Source organism: Pieris brassicae, chromosome 2, assembly GCF_905147105.1.
Source record: "Pieris brassicae chromosome 2, ilPieBrab1.1, whole genome shotgun sequence".
NCBI classification, from domain to species: domain Eukaryota; kingdom Metazoa; phylum Arthropoda; class Insecta; order Lepidoptera; family Pieridae; genus Pieris; species Pieris brassicae.
The window spans coordinates 22,191,040-22,218,430 of record NC_059666.1 but is presented as its reverse complement, the minus strand read 5'-3'; the positions used below and the strand labels follow the sequence as shown (position 1 = coordinate 22,218,430).

General features: G+C 34.7%; 1 protein-coding gene across 4 annotated transcripts in view; it reads right to left on the bottom strand.

The window, feature by feature from the left end:
• Positions 1–27,391, bottom strand: part of LOC123717285 (monocarboxylate transporter 3) — a 47,975-nt gene that overhangs the window by 14,453 nt on the left and 6,131 nt on the right. For all 4 annotated transcript variants that reach the window (XM_045673203.1, XM_045673220.1, XM_045673212.1 and 1 more), the window contains exons 2-4: positions 20,819–21,095; positions 11,870–12,013; positions 30–277 (exon numbers count right to left, since the gene is read on the bottom strand). In XM_045673203.1, coding sequence (XP_045529159.1) covers positions 30–277; positions 11,870–12,013; positions 20,819–21,095 — 669 coding nt within the window. The remainder of the gene's footprint in view (positions 1–29; positions 278–11,869; positions 12,014–20,818; positions 21,096–27,391) is intronic.

The following is a 27,391-nucleotide window of genomic DNA, read 5'->3' as shown; positions in this document are numbered from 1 at the left end:
TAGCAAAGAACACAGAACAATCAAAATACCTTTGGATACACGAGTGGCCTCATCAGGGCTCCGAAAATCGCGCAATTTAGGATTAAACCCGCCAGCAGAAGGTTCGCGCTCTGCCATGATCCGAACTCTTGAAGAAGTATGGTGGCTAAAGGTGCAAAACTGAATGTGCCGACTCCTGAACCACACACTGCGATGCCAGTGGCCAGGGAACGTCGTGATTCGAAGTAGTAGCCCACTGCCACCACCGAAGGTAGGTAGATCATACCAAAACCGATCCCTGAAACGTGATGATTTATTAAAAACTGTGGAATTGTTAGTCATTGACATACACCAGAAAAGAAAACAGTGTTGGCCTAGTAGCTTCAATGTGCGAATCTCGTCTTTGGGTTCGTACAACCTTTAGGTTGGCTCTCAGATTTCTGGAGCTGTTCCGTGATATTTCTAATAGGCAAGGAGGTGATCAACCTTTTGAGCACTTTCTATCAAAGGCATGCCAGTTTCCTCTTGATGTTTCTATTCCTTCCACATAAAAAGAAAGTCCATTGCTTCTAGGAATCTACGACCTCAGGGATGAGAGTCACTTGATTATGACACTAAGCCAACACTGCTTTAAAATAAATTCTATCATAAAATTAAAGAGGTCACACGCAGTTCATTGCAATGACCCATGTATCCAGCCTTTCCGCTTTTACTGACAGCATGCTATTGGGGATACCTTGCAAACCCTTCACCAGAGATACAGCTCGCTAGCGCATCGTGGCGTAAAACGGTCTAAACCTGAACTAACAATCATAGTCACACTGCAATAGCGTGGGAGACCCATCAACATCCTGAACGGATTATTGAAACACGAGGGCATTTTTTTTTAATAATTCGCCTATATATCTATGAATATATATATGAACCTTGAATTATTTCATAAGAATCTTCAATGAAGCAGAATGTATACAAGTGTAGAGGTGACACAAATTGACATTAACGCGTTTTCTTGTCGTCATGTATGAACATGTGTAAAACGTGAATGTTGAAAGCTTAAAATATGTATGACTAATGACTAAATTCAATTACCAAGTGTTTTTACTGAGAACTTTAGAAAAAGTATAATAAATGTATGATGTTTCATTTTTTTACAGGAGGAGGACTAATTTGAAATATATATGTTTTTATTTTGTTTTTGGTAAAGGTAATTACAATGCAATAAAAAGAAAGATCCAAAATAAAAACTGACTAGGTTTTGTTGCGGTTTACATGCGTACTTAGAACGAACTACTATATAAATAATGTATAGTAGAATAGTTTACGTAAAAGGTTATTTATTTTTTAGTTATATTATTTTTTATAGATAAGCCACACACCGTGGTCTTTATTAGAAGCACAAAGATGCACAAACATATATTTTCCGAATCACTCCTAAACATATTTTTTTGAAAATATTAGGTCTCAAAATTTTTGTAGTTACATTAGGCAAATGTTGTCAATATATTACGGTAGTTCTACCTCAGTTAAAAGATAATACGTCAGCATCTAAACGTCAATCTCTCAAACACCTTGTGTAACTTAATAACTATCTTAATATATTTAATACATACCTTGCTAACATAAAAAAAACATCTCCCCAACTTTCGTTTTATGAAGTCGACTAAAAAGGCGTTTGTTTGCAAGTACTAAGTAGGAAATTAAAAAAAAAACCGTTCACCGTTCGTGTCGCTGCTTAACTAATTGGTCATAATATTGAGATGAACAATTAAAATTTCGTAACTAACCTTGCCAACAATTATTAGCTTTGTACTTTGATTGGTGTAATTCCATAGCAACTTACTGAGTAAAACAATTGTCTGATAATTTGGCTTATTTTTAGACTATCGTGGAACTGAATGCGCTAATCATATCAAGCATTAGTTTACTTATTTAGTACAATGATTACATTTACTATGACGAGTATATTATAGGCGTTCTACAAGTCAAAGGTCTAGTCTCAATTACTATGTTACGTTAAAATGAGTCCAACCAGATACTTGAAAATTTCATATAGATCCATGAAACTTCCCTAGAATCGATTAGCCCGCAATATCGCAGCATACAACTCACGAGGACTCTTTGTATTGACGAAGTCGCATGGTTCCGCGAAGCATCCGCGAACATACAATAAAAGTACATAATTATCTAAAAATACATTAAAAAAGAGAAACTTCGATTTTGTTACCTTTGGAGTAGAGACTCTTGGGTCATCTGGTCCAAGTGTACATGCGCTAATTAAAGATTTAGGTTGGCGCCTGATAGATAGTGCCGGTGACCCCAGAGCTGGTGCTTTCTTCGCTCAACAAATAAGTATCGCAATACAGCGAGGAAATGCTGCCAGCGTTGAAGATTGCCACAGGGACCAAACTTTTAAAATTTGTTTTAATTTTCTTTTTTTTATAAATTCTTAATTCTTTTTATTATTACTAGGTTAAGATTGTATATGCTGTATATTTGATTACTAATAAAGATATCAATTTTAACTCAGTGACATTATCAGGGTCATACATTTAAACATATTTGACCTTATTCCAACATCTGTAGTATGATAACGAGTGAGTCACTGTATGTCCATAACAATTGTAATGAACAAAGGAATTGGTGAGGTCAACGCCATCCGTGCGTCATTTTCCGGGAAGATTTTCTTTATGTTTAGCAAATTAAATATTTACAATCGACGCGGCGAAAATTAAGGAATTATTTTGATTAATAATTAATTAAATTCATACAATTATTCCATTTGCAATGCATTCTTTGACACGATGTAAACCAACGCCAACACCAAACAATGCGTAGAGGCGATGAGAGAATTTGGAGAAACTGATCGCAGTTGGTAACAGAGAAGGAAAGATCACGTGACCAACTGTTTGGGTACTCTTATAAAAGAGAATCAGGCAGAAACAGGTGGAAACATATTCTCCGCTCCAGCTGATTCCTTGCTGACCACGACGCTCAGATATGAGCTACCGACTGAAGAGAGACTGAGAAACCAACGGAAGATTCTACCCACTGACTTCCGGGAATTTTAAACACCAACCAATTGAGGATATTCACTCATCTGTAAACATTGGCAAGAGTACAGAGGCAAGGTAGCTGGAACTATTTTCGTACTGTTTATGGTTTTGAACTTCAACTCAGCTTTTGTGAATTGTATAGTGATGAAGAGTCTTCTAGTACGTTTCAACTTCGTGTGCACCAATTCTTCTATATTAGAACTTCAATCGAAAAGACATTTTTTGATAAAGCTATAAAAAACAATGTTGTCGGGTATATGGTTGCCGATAAAAAATTAATTTAGAAATATTAGACCGTCAACAAATACATGTCAACATTATTTATCTTGGTATCTACAATATACAAAGTTGAACTTTTACCAAAATGGAAACCAAAAAGAAAATAGTCTATACATATATGAAAGAAATCTGTTTTAGTTATAACTCAAGAACGGCTAAACCGATTTGGCTGAAAATTGGTGCGGAGGTAGCTTAGAACCAGGAGATGGACTGGACTGGACGTGAAAAAATTATCAGTCAAGCCATTCATTTGTTAAAAATGGTATAACAAACCGCAACTGACAGCTAAACGTAATGTTATCTATGGTTAAGTACGATTGAAAAATTAACAATCAGAAGTTTTGAAGTTGATCGGTTGATAGTACTTCTAGTTTCCGATATTATCATTAACAATGCCACGATCAAGACGATGGAATCCTTTCCGACAAAGCTGCGATGCAATAAATGGATGGCCAACCAATTTGGATAAGTGTTTTTTTTTATAAAATAGGGGCAAACGGGCAGGAGGCTCACCTGATGTTAAGTGATACCGCCGCCCATGGACACTCTCAATGCCAGAGGGCTCGCGAGTGCGTTGCCGGCCTTTTAAGAATTTGTACGCTCTTTTCTTGAAGGACCCTAAGTCGAATTGGTTCGGAAATACTTCAGTGGGCAGCTAGTTCCACATAGCGGTGGTGCGCGGCAAAAATTGCCTTGAAAAACGCTCAGTTGTGGAACGACGGACGTCGAGGCAGAATACAAAATTGCACCACCTAGATGCTGAAACTCAGCTGCAGGTATTAATCCGAACAACTCCTCTGAACACTCTCCATGGTAAATGCGGTAGAAGATGCAGAGTGACCCCACATCTCAACGCAACGCCAAAGGATCAAGCTGCTCGGAGAGGGATTGGTCATCGACGATTCGAACCGCTCTTCGTTGGATACGGTGTTTAAGTTAATTTGGGAAAAGTTCAGATTATTTACAATTAGATATTTTTTTGTTTGATTTTTAAGTTTAGAATTTTGTATAAGATACAGGGCAACCTACCGCTAGTAATCATATAAATTTTAATTTCCGATAAATGTGACGATAAACATACATACGAAAAAAAGCTTGCTTCCAAATTTGATTGCTAACAATTTGTTCTTAAGGAAAATACCTCATTTTACATATCTTTACCTACATGCAGAATCATTGCATTGAGTAATAATGATCTCACTATGAGCTCCGCACGATGTGTTTACAAATGCTAATACAACGTTTCAACAAAAGTTTCGGGAATACTAATTAATGCTAAATTTCCTGACGACGAATCTAAATTATTTATACAATTGTCCTAGCTTCGACTAGATTTTTAGCTTTAAAGGAGTAAGAAAAGTAGGTTTAGTGTAGTAGTCTCAAAAAAATGTGAGACGCCACGGGACGCCTGGCAAATGTGAAACATCGACATTATTTTGAAAAAGTAATATGCAGAAAAGAACATATTGTGATAGGAACTAAATATGTCATAATGATAAAATAAAATATTACGTTTTTTTTCCAGATATCGATGACTATTTATTAGTTATATATAGTGTTAGTAGTAATAGTTATATTCGATGTTGCCTCTGAGGACGGTATTACTGTGACAATTGGTCGATGGTAACTGAAGTATGTTACAAAAGTATTGGACATAAAATTATCAAGATATCTAATAAATACAGCATCTATTGTTGTTCCATGCTCGAACATGCCAGCGATGCGTCGCCACGGCATGCGTGGTCACGCCAGAACTCGGTTTTACGTGCGGCTATAGATGTTTCACATCAAAAACATACATGTCAATTGTATGAGAATCAAAAGTAAAATATATCAGGCCATCGTCATGCGCAGTTATTGCATAAGAGTCCATTTAAAAAAACACTTCGCGGGTTTATTCGTAACGGTTACTTTGCTACCATTTCCCGTATCTCAGGATGCAATCAGTTGTAAAGACTCGCTCCGTAATAGGTTATATTAATTCGGTTATGATTTTAGTATTGTATATTTTAGAAATGTCATCCTATGTTACTAAGGGATACATTTTATAGTCTATGTTTTCAGATAATTAGGCCTCCTACCCTACCACCTATGTAGTAATCACTTTGCCGACGCCATATGACACCGCCCAGGTCTCGCCAGAATACAAAAAAGACCTCGACGTGAAATCTTTGATTCGGTCGTTTTGATACCTACATTTTAGTGGGTATAGTTATCCCAGTTCTCTAAAGAGCAGTGCCTGGAGTAAGTCAAGTTCAGTTCAGTTCATTCAGGGCACTTTCACTTCAGTTTTAAAAAGCCTCCGTGACGACTGTCATAATACAATTGTATTAAATTTAAATAATTTGTTTCTTAGTTATAAATTAATTGTTGAAATACAGTGCCAGAGTCCAGACAAAACACTAATAGGCGTATATTGCCTCTATAAGTTGAGTTATTAGTAAAATTTCCATAATATAGGGAGCTGAATTCGATGCTGGATTATCCATTGCGATGCTCATAAATACTCACATTGCCAGAAGCTTTGCCGGCTTTACGCTCTTATCTTTAAGGGCCCTAAGCGCGAATTAGATCGGAAATACATCAGTGGGCAGCTGTAGATGAAGTTTCATATCGAAGCCCTTGGGTATCAATCGTACTTAATAAGCATTTCGTTTTTATATTATACATACTAAAACTTCCTGTGTGTTAGCTGGAATTTAACACGGGCCTTTCAATACTACTACGTTTCACCAAGTGATCCATAAATAAAGAGCAAATTAACAGCAGGGATAACTAGATTGATTTCGAGTAAGGTCAACTGAACATTCTTTAAGCTTAATTTAACCTTAAACTTCAGAAGTCTGAGTATAATATTTTAAATTGATAAATTAGTTATTGCTTCTATGAAGTATTGTCGACTGAGAATTTTTCAAGGTAATTTTTGCCGCGCACCACCGCTATGTGGAACCAGCTGCCGACTGAAGTATTTCCGAACCAATTCGACTAAGGGTCCTTCAAGAAAAGAGCGTACAACTTCTTAAAAGACTGGCAATGCACTCGCGAGCCCTCTGGCATTGAGAGTATCCATGGGCGGTATCACTTAACATCAGGTGAGCCTCCTGCCCGTTTGCCCCCTATTTTATAAAAAAAAATTTAAAACGAAATGATGCGATGGCTTGATTTTGATTCAACCCCATCTCTAGTGCAATCAAAAACGGACGACTCGGTCTGAAAATGCCTGAAATTCATTTAATTTATTTAAAAACTAACTTAGTCTGATTACAGATTTAAGCCTGGCAGATCCAGTGTCCCCAGAGCTGGTGCTTGCTTCGCTTAAAGAATAAGTATAATAATATAGCAAGGCAATGCCAGAATTAAAGGTATAGGCCACAGGGACTAAACTTTTTAAATTTGTTAGAATTTTCTATTTATACATTTTTAATTAATATTATTACGTTAAGGTTAAGAATATTGTAAACAATGTATATTTGTGTGATAGAAATAAGGACATAACAAGTATGATTAACCGGAAATTTTTGATATACTTTTAATACTGTCACATGAGAAAATAAAACTATTTTTAACAGATAGAGAGAAGCACGACTACGCGAACCAAAAGAAAGGTTTTGGAGTAACCAGGTTAATGGATAACACTGATGGTGCCGTTGTGTCTACAACTCCTGGCCAAACGCCAAGTCCTCGTGACCTTCACAATTGTTGAGACATTTAGTACAATGGACTAGTTTAGAATTATATATACAGTTATCCCCCCTATAACGCGGTAGTCTCGGGCCGCGTTGTATAAAATCTCGTTAACCGTTTTGTTGAATAATTCAAAAACTAGGTACGCGAATTCAATAAAGTTATTTAGATTAACAACATAATTGAAACAGGTGCAAAACGCAAAACTAATTATGGACTTGACATATCCTTATAAATTTCACTTTACAGAAACTTGAGAAATCTCCGCGTTATGGGGGAGGAATTCCGTGTTCTAGGGGGGGGGGGGGGGGGGAAATCGCGTTATTCAAAAGCGTTACAAGGGCGATTACTGTATTATATATTTATCTTGGACGTTAAGTTTTAACTGTTATAACATATTTAAACCAGTATTAAAATGGATTTAAAACGTCCCAGAAAAATGCTAGTTACTATACACTATTGTTTTTTAACGGCTTAAGATATTTTTTTCACATTAAGAGCGCGCATAGGGCTAGCAAAATTCTTGATTTTCACCCGCGTATCTTTTGATTGCTGTGCTTTTTATTTTAATGACCCGTAAATGATGTAATATTTAATAAAATCGCTACTAACAGCTCTCGACCATACTAATGTACTGTAATTCAAATTTTTATTGGCTTAAAAGGAAATTAGGTTACATTGACTTTGTGTTTTTTTGTATAGAGAAATTTATATTGAATTCTGTTTTTAAATCAAGCGTCAAAACACATTACTACATTGACTTACAAGTGATATAATTACGAAAATTTGTAAACTTTAAGCATTAATGATAACTTAGTCGGGCCATAATTGAAAATTAACAAAATATTATATTTGAATTTAGAATCTGTCATTTTTATATCATTGTTCATTGGGTTTTGGCACCAATACATTGTATTATGAAATGGTGATGGGATATTAAAATGGTGTGGGAAACTGAATCCTAAACTGCAATACGCTTGTTATTAGTAAAATGTTTGTGTATCTGTCAAAGACAGAAAAAGATCTGGCCGTGTTACTAGGTACATGTTAACACATGGATATAATATTTCAAAAAGATACTTAGGTATTGCAATAACCGATAATAAAATATAGAGGTGAAAAGCAAACTGATAAAGCACGTCGCCACTTGAAGGTCTCTTGTATATGAACTTCACTCAAGCCTTAAGAAAGGCTTTGATTGAAACGCTTTGAGAGCTTAACGTGTTTTATAAAGGTCACACGTGCCATTGGGGAAATGGGGAATTGGTACAATGAACTCTTATATAGTCAAAATCTCCATGTTTTGACTATATAAGAGCATAAAATATTTTATAATCTTCAGTGTATTTTTTATTTATTTACATTTCGTTGCAGTACAGAACAATTAAACTAACTAAATGAAAACGAGGATAACTGGCGGCCTTATCGCTTTCGAGTGATCTTCCAGGCAACCACTATGAGAAAAAATAATAAGATTCTTTTATGTATCAGGCTCACCAGATGTTAAGAGATACAAAGTTCATCAAGAAAAGAGCGTACCAATTTTTAAACAGCCGTTAAAAGATTGCGAGCCTTCTGGCAATGTGAGGGCCATTGGCGGTATCACTTGGCATCAGGTGAGTCTTATGCTCATTTGGATCCTGTTACATACAAAAAAAAAACTATCATGAAAAACCTTACAACACTCCCTCCGTAGACATGATTTATTTAAACAAAATCCAGGCGACCTTCGTTTAATGAATGTATTTGCTGTAACCCTAATGACACGGTACTGCGAAAAATAACCGATAATGCAGCCGAAAAACCTCACTAAAACATTAATACCTCTGTATGTATGTGTTCACCCTCTGGTGAATAGGAAATTCCACTTAAGTGACAAACGCTGGCACAAACTCAATTTCACTTGGGACAATGAAAGTGACGTCGAGCAACTAATATTTTCCCAAAACGTGTGAATATCACACAGTGTGGAAAAGGTGTCAATGTGGAGTGTGTGTTTATTGTAGTAATAAAAATAAATCAGTGGCACTACAACCCTTTTTTAGTTCTGGGCCTCAGATTTCGGTATTTGTTTCATGATCATTTGTCAATCTAATAGATAAGTAGCTGATAAGCCTTCTGTGACTAACACATGCCGACTTTTTGGGTCTAAGGCAAGCCGGTTTCCTCACGATGTTTTCCTTCACCGTTCGAGCTAAAGTTATATGCGCACATAGAAAGAAAGGCCATTGGTGCACAGCCGGGGATCGAAGCTACTACCTCAGGGATGAGAGTCGCACGCTGAAACCACCAGGTCAACACTGCTCGTTTATTGACATTAAGAGTGACATATATATTTATTGGACGTTAAACTTAACACATCATATATTTTAACATACAAACAAGTTAAAACCTTGTGATCACAAAATATTACTATGAAGACATTAAACACAACTTTACTAAGAGTTTACGAGATATATTACGTCTTATTATTTGTTTCTACTGAGTATTAGATTCTAATTAGTTTGTTGCGACCGAGGCGCAAACTAGCTGCTGTGGTCTCTGGAAGAATGACTAGCGCTGTGGAACAACTCTGCTCCTCAGCATAATGCTGAGCCAGGGCCAATTACAACCACAGCACACACGCATTACACAATTAAACCTTTTTATTAAAAAAAAATGTTATCTCTCTATTATTATTATGTTTGATTTATTTTTATTGTTATTTTATGTGTTTCTGTGTGTGTGTTTTGTACTAACAAAACACTTATTACTAAATAAATGTTATGTCTATTAGACATACAGATTCAATTATTCGTGGTTCGCACTTCATAAACGGTTACTAGCAATACTTTTATTTGTATGCACTGTTAACAATACAAAGTTATTATAATTCATTAGAATTATAGTTAAAAATCAATCAATGAAAACTCTTAACTTTCGATTGGAGTGTTTAAATTTAAATGAAACATTTACCGTAACAATTGATATTGCATTATTGCGCTTATCTTAACCAATTTTATTTTTATACAATTTTTTTTCTCGCAGTGGTTGTCTGGAACAGATCGCCATTACCTCCAGTTGCATTGAGGAAGCTGAAGTTTGAATTTGAATTGAGGGGCAAGTTCCAATCGTTTATAATCGCGACTCCCAATTGAACAGGTTCGAAAAACAATAATTTATATAAGTATGAAGAGAACATATCTTCGATACTATTCTCAAGAGGAAAAATTGGTACCTGGCAAGACGCGCCTTACTGGTGCCAATGTGTCAAGGCCAATACGATTTACATTCACGTTTCTACGCAAGCCCTGCACGTAATCCTCGCGAATTAATTCGAATATATAAACAGTGGAATGGAAAAAAATATTGTAGTGTTCTATTATATTTGGTATTTGAAAAGATTTTAGCTCTAAATAATTTAATTTTTTGTGCTTTCTTACAGTCATAACTGCTCTTAGGATATATAAATTTGGTACTAATAATATCAGAGTAGTTAAAAAACGCCTAATACAATATATTTGAACAATAAAAACTTTATTCTAATCTACCGAATTTCCTCATAAAAGGAAATCATAGCGCAGAACTGAGGCAACAAAGTCGTAATAAGCTTTTAGTGTTAGCTTTAGTTTGACTTTGGCTTAGCTTTTTTCTCTAAAGAATGCAAAGGAGGAATCCAACAAACATTCCGAAATGGAGAAACTTGAGTTCGTGTCAGCAACCAACAACCACCTACCAATAAATGTAAGCCCTAGGTTCGATCTCTATTGAAACTTTGATAAAGAAGGTTATCTACAACACGAAACAGACGCAAAAATATGTCAGAGACAAACCATATTGCTTGCCTTAAAGAAATTTTCATGGGAAATACCTTGAAAATACGTGAAAAACGAATACGTTTCCAATGTCAAATAAAGAGTAACCATTAATGACACGTCAATATAAACATACTTGGCGCATGCCATCAACTATTTTTATACTAACGTAATACAAAAGCCGTTGCTATCGTAATATAATTAGAAAAGCGTTTATTTATAGATTTTCTAACATCGACGGGATTCTTTTCAGGTCTAAAGGATTCGAATGGGTCAATTTTTTTAAAATTGTTTCGTGACATCTCCGCGTTGATTTCTTAAGGCCAAGGCCATCTAGTTGAACAATAGCAATTTTAATAGTAAGAATCGCCATTGATAAATATACATTTACGCCAATTTACGCCACGATGCGCAAGCGAGCTGTATCTCTGGTGGAATCCCAACAGAATGCTGGCGGTCATAGAGGGAATCCAGCAGATTGTATGAGTCATTGCAATGGAATGCATGTTCTGTTGAATGCATTGTTGAATATACTTAAGAGCTAATAATATTTAAAACAATAATATATTATAGACTTATGATTGTCTGCCTAAATAAATATATCATTATTACGTCAAACATAAAAATAATTCAAAAATTTCAACCAATACTTTTTAAAATATTACAAGACGCAACAATAGTTTTCATTACCACTTGTATAGTGTTTTCTTGTATAAGAGATATTATAATAAAAGCTAATATTTACGTAACTCAAAATAAATATGTAAAACGATGTATCGAAAAGAATGAAAGAGTTAAGTCAAGTAAACATATAGGTAGGTCTGTTGAAGAAATAGAGTATTGTAGGTCGGGATAGAACATAATGGCCAAAAATAGTATGGCCATGGCTATATATATATATATAGCAGTCGACAACCTCATTTCTATACCATAAAAGTAAATTCTAAAGAAATATTGTTAATTGTTATCTAACCAATTATTTTTTATATATATATATTTATTATATATATTTTTAAACCACAGTATAGATACAGCCTGAGTCTTCAAGTTATTACAAGCTCTTAGTGAAAGGCCACTCACCTCCCAATACACCATAGGTGAGCATCATCATGGTGACACTCTGACTGAAGGTGGAGAGGACAAATGCTATCGTTGCTACGAAGGAACCAGCCACGCAGACAGCTCTGCATCCATATTTATTACATAATGCTGACACAACAGGACCTGAAAAACAATCGAATATATTTAAAAAAAAATGTCTTAATTGTTTACTCTGTCAAAAATAAAATACAGATACATGAATCAGCACATATGGACTGGAATTGGTACTCTCTAAGAAAACCAATTTTGAAGGGCATAGTTTTGTTCACACTTTCATGTCGCTAACTTGAAATGATGCCATATGAAACTCGAAAGGCTTAAACTTCGAGGGAAGCCTTTTAATAACTTAATAAATTGTTATGGTAATAAATTAATCAGTTCCAATCAAGCCAAACACGATGGATAGGCCTCGTATATTTCTGCATTTTCTACTGTTTTTAATAAGAGAATCGTAGTTCCAGAAGAGATTGTATAACAAGTCGAAGGTTGCAGCGAGCAAGAGCGCTACTAATTCGGAATTACTAACAAAAACGGGACTACTATCGCTGCGGAAAGAAAGTACCGAGCCTGATTATAGTAACAACCTTGTTTTTTAACATTGTTATATATCTATATTATATATAGCCACGGACATATTGTTTTCTCAACAATCTGTTTTAAACGTACCATGTACCACTGACTAATTGGTATTTAGTTACCTACAACACAGGACTAGGATACTGAAAGATGAAATTTAACAAAACCTATTTGTCATGAATAAAGCTTATCTTTCTGGGTAACTTCTTTGTCCTAATGGCTTCAGCGTGCGACTCTCATCCCTGAGGTCCTGGATTCGATCCCCTGCTCTGCACCAATAGACTTATTTTCTATGTGCGTATTTAACATTCGCTCGAAAAGTAAAGTAAAACACGAGGAAACCGGCTTGCCTCAGACCCCAAATGTCGACGGCGTGTCAGGCACTTGATGCTGATCACCTACTTGCCTATTAGATTGACAAATGATCATGAAACAGATTCCAAAATCTGAGGCCCAGACCTAAAAAGTTATTGCGCCACTGCTTTATTTAAATAAATACAAAGGAACTTCCACAACAGATCCACTTACAAAAGAGAAATGGGTCAACGCAGAGCCGACGTCACTTTTCATTATATATATATATACTTAATATATGTATTAAATTACAATACATATAATTTGTTTACATTCTTAATTAATTAGATACGTTTTTACTACGGGTTAAAGGTTATATTCAATACATGTCATGCGAGATTAATAAACTTTAATTCATAAATAATAGCCTCCATGATGTAACGGTTATCACTCGTTCTCCGGATAAAATCCCAGTGGAAATACAACTTCTTAATCTTGGGCTTGGCAACTTGGTGATCAGCCTTCTATGCCTACATCGAGTGTTACCTCGACGTATATTTTGGGTAAGGCAACGTGTTTTCTCATGATGTCGGGCAAGTGCTAATTGCGCTCCAAGTCCATTGGTACTCGTGATTCGAAGATCTCTGTCGAGAGGTGCTCAAGCCACTAAGCCAACTGTTCACTACGTGGGTGTTCTGTTAACCGTCAACATGTTTAGCACACTGACTTACACACACACACAGTAACTTTTGTGTAAATAGCTGTATAAAAATCCTATAGCTTAGTACGTCAAGACCAAAATTGTTCATACTAATACGTATATATTGCAGTCTCATTATAGAATGTCCTATATTTGGAGCATCCAGGTGCGATCTGGTCGCAAGTTTCTGCAGCCAGATAGTGACATGTGTCACTCACTGCAACAAGAGCGTAGCGGAGGAGAGAGAATATGTATTCGTATAAAATTAGGTCCCACACCTCAAGGATCGAGGATATTGGGATTTATTTATTGTCTGCAATATTACAGTATATGTATTAATTGAGAGTGATGTCTTGACATACCATGATGATGTTCATGACATTCACCATGCTCGTTATGGGTATTTTTTACTTTTCTAGTGAACGTCATATTATCTGATAAATTAGGGCATTTCACTACTTTTTAAAAATACTATTGAAACTAGTGACGGTACCCAAAATATATAACACGATTACCTCACGATAATGGAGTCTACAGGTCGTATTCTAGAACGCAACATAAATTCAAATGAAAACAAATCCTCACAAAGACATCGCCGAACCTAACCTAATCTGGCTTAAGGAAAATGTGAACCCCAAAAGCCTCACTAGGTCAAATGAAATAGTTCCCCGCCTTGTTCTAAAACCTACATTGGTTTTCCTTTAATTTGAATACTTGTATTCGGCTCAAGGAATCTATTAAATTAATTAAAACGGTGTGACAGAAATTACTTCAAGAAAATGTCAAATGTTATTACAAAATCAGTGCTCTATACAATATGCCTACTTGATTTATACAATGAAATGCTACTTTCATATATTCGGTTCGCTGATTAATAAAAAAAGCGTTATTAAGCACCTATCAGGTTCCTAATACGCATTCGGAAAGCACTATAATTTCTAGTCTAGTTTTTTCTCAAATTTTTATAACCTATAATAATTCAAATTGGATAAATAGAAGATTAAAAGAAAATTTAATAAATCCCCGTGGCAGTGTACCTTCCATACTATCATTTTCTCTGTTTATTGCGGTACAAATTCGTCGAGCATGGAGAACTCGAGCTGTGAGGTCACCGGTACTATCTACCAGGCGCCAACTTATATGTGATGTGGTGTGTAATAAATAAATGTGTCTTGCGTCTTTAAAGGAAATATTTTAGTGTAATTTTCTTTAGCAATAAGGGAGCGTTCAAGTATTACGTAACGAATTTTGAGGGGGGGGGGGGTTCGTCTTGTAAAACGTTACGATGCGGAGCGGGCATTGAATAACGCGTTATTGATAATATTATTTTCGACTTTCCAGTATTTTACACCACATAATGGTAAGTTTTAGGTATACAAAGTCACTGGGGGTAGTCACGAAAAGTTTTACTATTGGATACACAAAACGTTACGGTGCGTTTCATAGGGGGGGGGGGGGGGGGTTAAGAAACACCAAAAATTTCGTGCCGTAATACTTTGACGCTCCCTAAGCAGAATTTAGAACAAGATGTAAATGCCAACTTTAATTATTTAAATTTAGACATTACAGTACCGTTTATATAACATTAAAAAATGCATATTAAAAAGATTTGCTGAAAAATGTTTACAAACAAAAACGTACATGTCTCTGAATCTAGATTATTTTACTAACATCCTCAACGTGTGGATATTAGATAGAACAATATACTGTAAACCGAATACCATTAAATGAATTCCTCTTCTTAAATAAGAGAATCCAGATCAGACACTTCATCACGTGTCTCTTATCAGTTTACGCCCCGGTAATATAAATCTATTGCCTAAAATAACGTTATATATATATAATAGTAATGATTTTTAATCACTAATTCATACAGTTGCTTATTGGTCGTGAGTAAATGATTCTCCTAACCCTTTTTAATATTTATCTAAGACTGACCCCATATCCATTAAATACAATACACAAAATCATTTGAGCCGTATGCAATGAGATAATAGTGAAGAACTCTAGGGTCTATTAACCTCTAATTGGGTCGCTAAGTGATAAACAATATTATTGTATTATATCAATTATGTTTGGGTTTTATCGCTTCATTATTATTATTTGTTTTTTCTTTCAATTAGGCCATTAAAGGTACGTTTCAAAATCAAATTACAAGATAAAAATATTAAAAACATTAATTTAGTTGTTCCGTCCAAAGAGGTAGGTTAGTAGAAGATGAATGGGGACCATACTGACTCTTTTAAAATAGTTTTTACAATATTTTGTATACATTGATTTGATTATACGTCAAGACCATGTACCTAGAATTAAAAAAAAAATGTGTGCATGTACAAGTGTACACACGTAAGAAGTGAAACTTCCTTATTGTTCGAAAAATGATCTACTATTTGCAACTTTACAGAAATTGACTAAATAAAGTTAAATTAGATAAAGTTTAACATAAGGCTTTTATTATCATAGACATGAATACAATTATTTCATTTTACTTTATTACTACTAAGATTATTACAGAATTTCATTAATTGTAATAGAATTATTACTATCATTGTTATCGTTATTATATATTTTTATTATTTGGCTTCGAATCTCTTCGAATCAACCGTGGTACGGACAAGAAAAAGAAGGCGTGTAACGGAAAAACGTGACGCGTAACCGACAAATATGACGGTAACTTTTTTTCCAACGCCGATAAAGAAGTTTCACTTCAAAAACTACGAAACTAAAGTAAAATAGGTGTTATAAAAACAATGCAGCAGATAACTAAATTATTATGTAGATACAAATATTGCTACTATATGTAAAAATTACATATAGTAGCATTATAATAATAACATACAGTCAAACAGCTACGTCAAGGTTGATTTCCTTTTCATAAAACAAAGAAAAATAAAAGCAAATATAAACCTGTGTAACCAGATTAGCAGCCAATTGATTTTGTCTAGTCGATTGTCCTATGAAGCAGGGCAATTTCTTGAAGGCATTATTTGATGTACGAAATTAAGGATGAGACACGCTATTTGTACTAGAATTTAAGTATTATGTGTGACACCGGTATGTCCAAAACATATTGGATTTTGACGTAGGAAAGTTCAGTCTCGTTACTGATATATGTATGACTTAAGTGTTATCCAGCATTTTACTCTCTTAAACAGATTATAATTTACATTCTACGGTTTAATTAAACAAGAAAAATTATCATAAATTGGCGGCTCGTAGACTGTACGAGTGATCTCAGAGCTGTTGCGTTTCTCGCCATTTTGATATTATGAGTACCACATTTACATTATATATATATACTAGCGGACCCGACAGACTTAGTCTTGCAATGGAAACGAAAAATAATTCGGACGGCTCAGACTGGGAGTCGAACCTAGATCATTTGGTTACGCGCCAAGAGCGGTTAAGCTATCCGAGACTCGCACCTGAAAACCAGCTGTTTAGTTGCAGTATTGATAAATAACCTGGGTACCGAACAGCAGCGCCATCTGTCAGGCTGATTTGTGAATCTAAACCTTTCAGGCGCCACTCAAAGGCATACAAAACAATTAATTCAAATGGGTCCAGCCTTTTAAGTGGAGTTCAGTGCCATACACACGTACAGTAGAATTATATATATAAAGATACTTTTAATACTTTTATGCCTATAAGATTCTATAAGTTATTATTATCACTAAAAATATATTATATTAATTACTTGCATAATTATGCATAATCTCCAATATTATAGAAAATATTTTTTGTTGTTTGCTTTTCTCATTAAAAGGAAACAACAAAAAACTGTGTTGGCTTGAGCTTGTTCGAATCACTATTGTGGACCAATGAATTCTGTTTACGTGCGAGTTAACACTTGCTGCAATGGAGAAGGCAACGATTGTAAGGATACTATCCAGTCTTCAAAGCAAAAGTTGACGACATATGACAGACAGGCTGCCTACTTGTCTTTAAAATAAAATTCATCTAATCCCTGGTGCTAGCAAGATGCAAGAAGAAGCAAGATGCTTCCCATATAGGGTTTTAGCGCCACTGGTTTATTTTTATTACTTCCTGATAGTGTTTTCCTTTACGATATCACAAGATCACTAGCTTAGATTTCGATTCTTATAAACGATAATTTGGGTCAATGACAATTCGTAATGATAAACGGATGGTTAGTTAGCACGGCACATGATAAAAATGTCGATTTAAGTTTTATAAACACTTAACTCATTTGTGTACACTATTTGCTTCATAATTCAATGAAAATGTTTCATCAACATTTCCCGGCTTCGAACTTTGCTGATTAAATTATTTTCGAAATAAATCTCTCTCAGGGAAACTGTATCATTTTTTAAAAGTAGTTTATGACATCTATGTTATCACTTCTTAAATTGTCTTCATTTTACATACGTAAAATTCACAGAATGGATAAAGAATGCAAGGATAAGTTAGGCACCGCAAGCGTGCCGCAAGTAAAGTGGCACGTCAAACATTTTATTACGACTGCAATTGTTTATAATGGTACCATTGATACATTGGTCGGGATTGGACCTTCAGTACTAAGTTAATGGCTTACCTCACCCGGTTTCCTAATCAGAATGGAATTAATTCCACATTCGTATTCAAACAAACATAATAATAATAATAAACCCTTATTTATCCACATGTTATTAACATACATTATACAAACATAAATATATATAGAGCTTTATGCGACCCTTTACTGGGAGAAGGCCTCGTCCTCCTCAAGAAGATATTTCATCCTATTTTATTTTTGGTGTCGTCATCCCTGGTTACCCTATCGATCTTGTCGGCAATCGTTCTACTAGTCTGCCCTTGTTTTCATTTTCTTTTTGGGCCAGTCCATTAGCTTACCGTTATGACCATTTGCCATCTGGCTGTAACCCTCACCATTTTATTTCCAAACATCTTCTTCGTAGTCTTTATTACAGGTCGTGCCTGTCTTGACAAGCCCTATTCCATACTACGAAATGGTACTTCTACACCACCCTATCCACAGCTTGCCTTGCATTAGAGATCTAAAGGGGTAGGGGATCGACCCTGATTTCTTCCTACCAGCTCGTCAGATATTAGGCTATCTCCTGGCGATATAGCCAAAGTAGGTAAGCTGCCGTTTGTAAATTACCTTTTTTGTTTACGTTAGTCATACTTATCTAACCGTAAAATGTCTATAGTGATCTAAGTGTAAAGACTGTACGAGCCAGGGCTGTACATTTTGCTCATTCAGACTTTCTTAGTTTTAAAAGCGTGGCAATTTCAAAGTAAGCCGTAGTCAATATCTGCATCTGTTACACTACATTCATTCGTTTGTTATTTATAGCACCTCAATGTCGCAGAAACAGCACATTTTGGTCCTTCGAGCCGGAAAGATAATACATTGTAACTAACTCCAAAAACCACGACAATGTCTTCACAATACGACCTTTCGTTTTCTGTGTCTCTTCATTAGCATAAACACAATTTTGACAGAAGAGTACTATATTTAAGACTGCCTTAATTTTTATGATGGGAAATTAGATCTATGCATATACGTAAACTGGAATCTGATAGATCCACAATAATTCACAAATTAAATTTGTCTTATCAAATTGTGGTGAGTCTATATCGCCTCGATTACAACATACTTTATATCAAATTACACTCGATAAGCTTTCATTGCGTGTAGCAACAACTGGGAAAAATATAATTATATAAAAAAATGATAACTGTATTCTATATCAACAGATATGCAATAATTTATTGCGATTTCAATCGAAATATTGGCATTGACGCTAAATAGAATCTAAATTAATTTAGATATAAATTTCACCTGCAAATTGGTATTTGCAGTTCTGGTGAACTTGGGCTTTATTTATTCAAATGATAAATTAATTAAACGTTAACGTATATCAAACTTATGGTACACAGATGGCTTCCCATCCAAAAAGGGATTGTTTAGTTACCTTGCTTAATTCGTTGCAGTTTTTTAACATTAACAAATTCGGACACCAAGCAACCTAGCCTGCTAACCAAAACGTTCCAATCAACAATAATACTTGTATGTCACAATATACGTACATAGATGACTTTTATAGTCAATATTAAACTCATTTACTTACTATGTACTCTATGTTAATCGTAGGTAGGTCAGCCACGTGTAACGAAACGTGCCCTGGATTTATTGGCATACGTAAGCAGGATTACTATATATGAGAAAGGAATTCAATGTATAAGCTGGAATTAAATGGAGTACTGACGTATTGCATATGACGATTAAAAAGAGTGAGTTTCTTGCCAGTTCTTCTTGCTCGCTTTACGCCCTTGACTTGCTAACTGGTAGTGTTAGAATCTATTTAACATGTTTCCTTTTGACGTTCATAAGTGCACTTAGTTACCGATATGAATAAATTTTGAGTTTGAACCAAAATTCTAGCTTACGATGTTAATTACGTTAAGAATGTTTGTAACAAAATCATCGCGTATGTATGATAGAAACCGTAAAAACTATTAATTTCGCGGAACTATATTATATCTAACGACCAATATATATATATTTTTTTTTTGAGAAAAGATATTTTCACGTGAATACATGAATACTACGTTAACAACTCTCATATACAAGAACATAATTTAAAAGAAGCATCCAAACTACGTAGTTTTGTTTAAACAATATTTCTGGTTATTAAAGATCATATTTGCGTGATGTTCAATGTATCACGTCTATCAAAAGGTACAATGAAACAATAAACACCATTAATAATACATGAGAAATATAATTGAGTGAACAAATATAGCTATTTATAGTAGATATATTAGCTAGAACTGGATGTAAGTAAATAATATCGATTTTCCGTATTGTTTTAATACAAGAAAATAATTCGAAAAAGTATATTATGATATAACATGGACACTCATTGCCAGAAGGTACGGTTAACTACGGTACGGTACGGGTAACTGGTTCCACATAGTGGTGGTGAGTGGCAGAGTCTGCCTCAAACGCTCAGTTGTAGAACGACGGACGTCCAGGCATTCTACCTTATTGATCACGTGTTCTACAGCTCTTGGTTTACAACGTGTATGTCGAGTATGACGGTGTTCTATCTTTCTTTCTATCACGTGAAAGGATTTCATTCCGTCGGGTCCTTATAGCCCAGCAGAAGAAGAGCAAATATTCAGCAAGAGCAGATTCATGTATTCATATTTGTGACCAAGCATCAAACCGTAGCGCGTTCTTCACGAAACGACCATGCACGAGGCATAGTAGCTTAATAATACTTTACAAGCAAAATATCTCAGTTTCGTTAGTAAAAACTTAAACTGTTCATCAGCATACAAAACAATAAAAAAAAATTAAAATATATGATTAAAATATAACTTACCAGCTGCTAAATATACTCCAGACAAAAGACTTCCAACCCAAGCCACCGTCCCTTTACCCTCGCCGTAGAACGTGACCAGTTCTGAGAGGAATATCCCAAATGTGTAGGCGATGCCGTCCACCACCAGATTGCACATGAACGAGGCGAACACCACGACCCAGCCATATCCACCGTCCGGCGGTGGTGGGAGTTCTCGATAGTCATAAGCCTCGTCATCATCATCAGCTCCATCTGCTGTCAATCTCGCTGCTTCCTCGCATGATGTTTCACTTTCGGTCTGCAAAAAATAATATCGTTAGGTATCTGGTAATGTAGTCTCTCGAACTTGACACCAGTGATAATAATATAAAAAAAGACGTTCGTTATGGTCAATCGCAAAGACAAATCTTGCCTTGATTAGACTAGAGATAGTATTGTCTTTTGTTAACATAGCTTTGACACATTAAGAAAAACACTTTTTGAACGGATTGAAGCTATGTATTATTATTATAAAGTTTTAAAATTATGTAAATAATTATAAGTCTAGAGATGTCATAGATGTGTATTCAGCTGTTAATTACTATACAGTTCCACTTTCTGTCACCGAAGTATCAATCAAGCAAGCAACAAATTAATCACATTTTCCAAAGTATTATGAACAATAGTACGGAAGAGTGTAGTAAAACTAAGAGTTAGTGAAAGAACACTGGTAGATAACATTTTGAATATTGAATACATAATTCTATTATGTCAGACATTACAGCTTTTCGGTCACATGGACGTACGGGAGATACTGTTAATTAATTGTTCCATGTGCCTCGTACGAACACGATTTTGCATAATGCGTCAATGTATCTTAGCTAACTACAATACGATTTATGAAGATTTAGACAATTTCGACGTTACCAGATAGGATGTGAGGAAATATTTTGGGAAGCGGAAAGACTTTTGACTCAATTTAGCAGTAGTAACAATTTTTTTTGTATCTAATTATGTACTTAATTTTATTATTGTACAAAACAAAATATAGTGTATTTTATTTTGACCTGACTTGGTCAAGTGGCTTCGGCGCGCGAATCTCATTCCTCAGCTCGTAGGTTTGATCCCCACAGATGTACTTTCTATGTGCCCATATAATTACGTGTGTTCAGTGAAGGAAAAACATTGTCAGGTAAACTTGTATGCACCGAAAGACTCGACAACGTGATCAGAAAGTTGATCACCTACTAGAACACATATTATCACGAAACAGATATAGAACTCTGAGTCCCAGACCTAAAAGGTTGAAGTGCCACTGGTTATTAAATATATTTTAATATTAAAACAACCTTGACAGTGACTTCCTTATAGATTTTTGGGAAATTTATCTTGTACGACATTGATTATACAAACATGTCATGAAAGTCAACATGTACACTATCAATCACCAAAGTACACGTAAAACTAATAACAAATCGCTAAATAAATCCTTTTGGTAATCGCCGGCGATCCGATTTCAAAAAGTTTGTGTTGCTTGAATTGTATATCAAAGGTTAGGAATTTCACATATCAAATTAGGTGTCAACTCACGTGTACTAAATACATGTTTATAAACAATTCTCTGGCAAGTAATATTCAGGTATTTCAAACTTAGGGCGCAGTCGAAGTTTCATAAAAATCGGGTCACTACGCTTGAAGATCCACACATTTTCGGACATAAATATAATAGGCATTTGAAGGAATTTTAAACACGTCTAAAAATATGTTTCACCAATAGAAAGCTTCGCGTAATGACAGATTTTATTGGACGAATTCTAATAACGTCAACATTTATTTAATTACGACGAAGTGTATCATTTCGTCGTAAACTTAAAAGCTTTTCGCCATTCAGTTTATACATGTGTTGAGTATAATCGTAATAAAAACACAACTAAAAAGCACTAAAAACACAATTAAAAAGAAATAAAAATTAATATATGTTCGATTATAATTAATTTGTCAAAGAATCATCACAGGGTCACTGTCAAGATATTGTTAAGGTCATTCTCCGCGTGATACATTACTACAATCTACAAACAAATGCTTCATTCACGAAACTATTCTACCTAAAAAAACTAAATAAATATGAAAAGTTCAAAATTTAAAAAGATGATTGTGGCATGTGGGTGTCCACTTGTTTTTTTTTTTTCAACTCATGAGAGTCTCAGCCTAGAGCAGTGTTTCTCAGCGTTGGGCAATAGAGGTTATTTGTTTGTTTGCTACGCGAAAAATTATTAAAATTGTTTGGAATTACAGTTTTTTAATATATTTTCAAAATTTACTTATTGTCTTAACAATTTCCTAGTGATTTCTTCATAAAACCTGTAATAAATTATGCATGTAATATGGGGGGAACATTTGAAAGGCTAAGGTGGCACGCATCGCACAGCAACAAAAAGCTTGGGAAACAACAGTTGGCCTCTAGGCCAGCTAGACGCTTGAGCGTCATCCCTGAGATTATAGGTTCGAACAATGGATTTTTCTTTCTAAACATTCAACAGTTGTTCGTGAATGAACATATCTTGAGGAAACCGGCATGCCTTAGACCTGCACAAAAGGCTGACCACCTGATGCTGATGCAGTAATCTGAGGCCAAGGGTTCCAGAACCACTGTTTTCTATAAAAATTATCAATGGCGATTGCTTGTAAGACTAAGTATATGTAAAACGTAAGTCCGCAGAGGCGACTACACATAAGTTTATTTCATTCCTATATACTGACGCATGACCCATAGATTACATGAATTCGAACATTAAGATTTTTAATTTCATTTTCCTAATTAATATAAAAATGTTTAGAGCTCCAAATACAATAGACCTCATACATATATATTCAACTGTTACCCCAAAGTTATCATTAATTTGATAAGCGAGTAGTCCTAAATATTTTTCCTGACCCAATTAAGAATATTCATAAAGCCAGAAATATCTAACAGTCATGTGTCTGCCATCTCAATTCGTCACATGAGCGGAAAATTCTATAGGAAGTACATTTGCGTCCTTGCCTAATTGCTGCTTTGTTAACAGGACGATTAACATTTTTGTTAGTTATTTAACAGTACAACGGTATTTTAAGCACACAAGTGCGCATAAAAAGCATTATTGACCTATGGGAAATTAACATTTCCTCGGATCCCGAAGGAAAAACTCGTGTAAATCGACGATTTAGAAAAGAAGTCGAGTCAAACACAATACGCTTGTATATGAGAATTAAACGTAGTATGTATCAACTCTGGTGTTAGACCCGACGATGGTCAGGCAGATTCATTTTTATCACCACTAAATAGCTGAGGTCAGTTCTGTAACACCACTGGACGAATATCAACTAGATCCGAGGAAATATATCCTTAAAATAATAAAATATTATCTTACATGTACCTAACATATTATAACTGATACAGATAACATTATCTTTTTGCAGATTATATAAAAACACCTCGCTAAGCAGAGCCCACAATCACTCATCAATGCAATGAATACATTTTAAATCAAGATTTTTTTTCTATAAAAATACTACAGCGTTTTGCGTTAATAAAATTAGAATCACTTTAAGAAAACAATTTCCTACCCAGACCACGAGCCTGTGGTCTAGTTACACACTTATTAGTTTTGAAATATACGGTGTAAAATTTCTTAATAACACGTTATACTAATATATCTATTCAAAAGGAAATTGTCGGAAAATTTATAGGCCTGTCATTGTTATCCGAGTTTAAGCCTTGAATAAAGTTTTATGTTTACAACTCACGCACAATTATGTAATTACAAATTTGCTATTCAGTAAACATCACAAATGATGTTTTTATAATTATATTATTTAATTACTTGAACACTGGCCAAGTGAATGATGTATCTACAATTGAACATATAAGGTCGGCGATCCCAAAATTTGCTGGGCGTCAAATAATGTCATAACAACGCATTTTTATGTTATAATCAAATATAGACAATATGTGACGAAATAAATTTCAAAACCTAATTTTAAACAAATTTCAGCACTTTTTGAATTGAAATTACTAGTAGCTTTTCATGGATATAAATTTAGAATTATTTTGCTCATTTTATCCTTAATGTATTAAGTTTATTATTTTTAATGCTCTGCTTATTAATATCTTGGATAAACTGCTCTATGACCCCTCATCTTCATCTTCTTGTCTTCTTTTATTTTAACTGTTTGGAAATAAAGTGCTTATTAATCATCTCTATCAGACGACCCGAGTAAACAATTAGGTCAAACCGTAGGAACAATAATCAAAGAAAACTCGAAAGTGTCTTCCAGTCGGAGAAATCAAAATTTTTAATTCGCATTGAAACTAAAACAGGGAATGCAACAGAAAAATATGTTTAAATGTTATGTGTAAATTATAAGCAGGTAGTTGTCATGTTCACGGAAATGGTTTCACAACCTTCGAGAGATTTGAATTTTTCATAGAACATATCGTAATTGATGGAATGGTAGTTATGTCGCTAATAGTGATAAAAAGGATTTCCTTCTAATATTATGACTTATGTTTCTCTAAAGTTTGAGGGTTTTGTCAATATCACGTCATGTTTCTAAAGTGCAGTGACAAAACTTTTTTGAAATCCAAACATTGCTTAAAGCATGCGAAGAAACATTTTACGGTTCTGTGTTCGCCTGCGTACATAAATGTCACCCAGTTGTCACATCGTAACGTGTCACGTGTTATGTGTGAGGAAAAAGTCACTGTAATACGGGCGCGCGATTTCCGGTTAATGTCAAACACACTATGGGAGGGTGCAATAAAATTCTAAATTTAATATGAAAACAAAAAATGCAAGGAATCGATAATATAAAATAATAAAATAAATCAGTGGCGCTTCGCTTTTTAGGTGTGGGTCTCAGACTTCTGTATCTGCTTCATGATTATCCGTCAATCTAATGCACAAGTAGGTAATCAGCCCCCTGTGCCTAGCCTGTGTCGACTTTTTGAAAGAATGTGGTGAACAGCCAGGGATCGATCCTACGACACGGGGATACTCTATATAATAGATAATAATAAGTTATTATTATAAGGAAATCATAATAAAGCAAAGAAGTGGGTTTAAAGATTATTTTATTCTTTTGATTTGTAATTAGAAAGGCTAATGCGGATTCCTGTGTTATCATGATCCGAGGTATGCTATGAATCTTATTTCATTGATTCGATATTTTTACCATTCCAGAGAACCTCAATAAAAATATTTATAATTAAAACCAAAATTAATTATTGTAAATTCTAATATCAAATTGTTATGACATGCCAAGCCGGACCGGATTTTTTTCGTTGTTTTGTTTATCTGTCTCAGCCAACTAGCTTAATTCCACTTAGTTTAACGCCGTTCAATTAACAGCCTAGCCTTTTAACTAACGGCCTGAAAGATGAATAGCCAGTTGGTTAAACAACTAGGCCAATGACTTGGATCGATGACGTTTCATAACTTGCCTAGCCTGTTGACTGTTAATTTAAATTGAGTTCCCGTAACTCTTTTAACTGTCAATATGGGGTTCGCAAACCACAACTTTGATGGTGTTTCCCAAAGTTTTACGAAAAAGCATGTAGTGACAATAATAATGTGCCTTAAGCAATTTAATTTTAAAGGAAATATTTTTTAATGTCATGTTTTTATTTATGCCAAATAATAACATGTATCATACGAATGGCCTAGGCATCATTAGTTAGCCATAAAGTTTATTAAATATTGTAACAAACGCTACGGCTGAATGTCTTTCAGGCCGTTCGTTAAACGGCGCCGTTTAGTTAAAAGGCTAGGCTGTTAATTGAACGGCGAATTAGGCTACATATACACTACATCACCCCTTCAAAGACACTACAAAATTTGTAATTTGTCCTTCATAGTTTAAAAAGGATACGTGTGATTGCCAGATATATAAACCGATACAAGTGCCGGTACCGATGACTATGTGAAATGCTGAGTACAAAGAAAACAGTTTATTGAACCTTTGGCACGAATTTAAGACAAAGAATGAAAAAATCGGATACAAAATGTAAATTATTTCGTTTTCATTTCCGATTTTTCAATTGGAAACAAAAGCACTGTATTTTTTCATAACCTACTATATATATAATGATAATTAAAAATTAACACTAATTTAAAAAGTTAGGTTACTGGTAGTTTACCATTAATGCTGGCAGGGTTTCCTCGCTGTATTATTGTTTTTATTATCTATACAGTTATTATATTGAAATGGTCGATACAAGGTATGTATAGATCTAGATTAAATTTATACTTAAGAATTTACTTACTTAAACATTACGTTTTAAAAGCCCAAGCATAATTACAGTAGAATTCGAAATTCTACGAACAGTTCGATTTTTAAATTCCGTAATGTTTTTCAACTTCCTGCAACATATGAATACTTTGACTATATCATAACTCACGTTTAATAGGTACATGAAGCACTCAGTGATGGGAGGCCGGCGCGTGGCGCTGATTGCCATTAATTGATTAGCGCCGCATGCCTGTCAATTTACTCTCGACTCTCAAGAAATTGGTATATTTCGAAACTATAAAATCATTTACTTTGACGTTCCTTATATGAATGTGTTCGATTGGA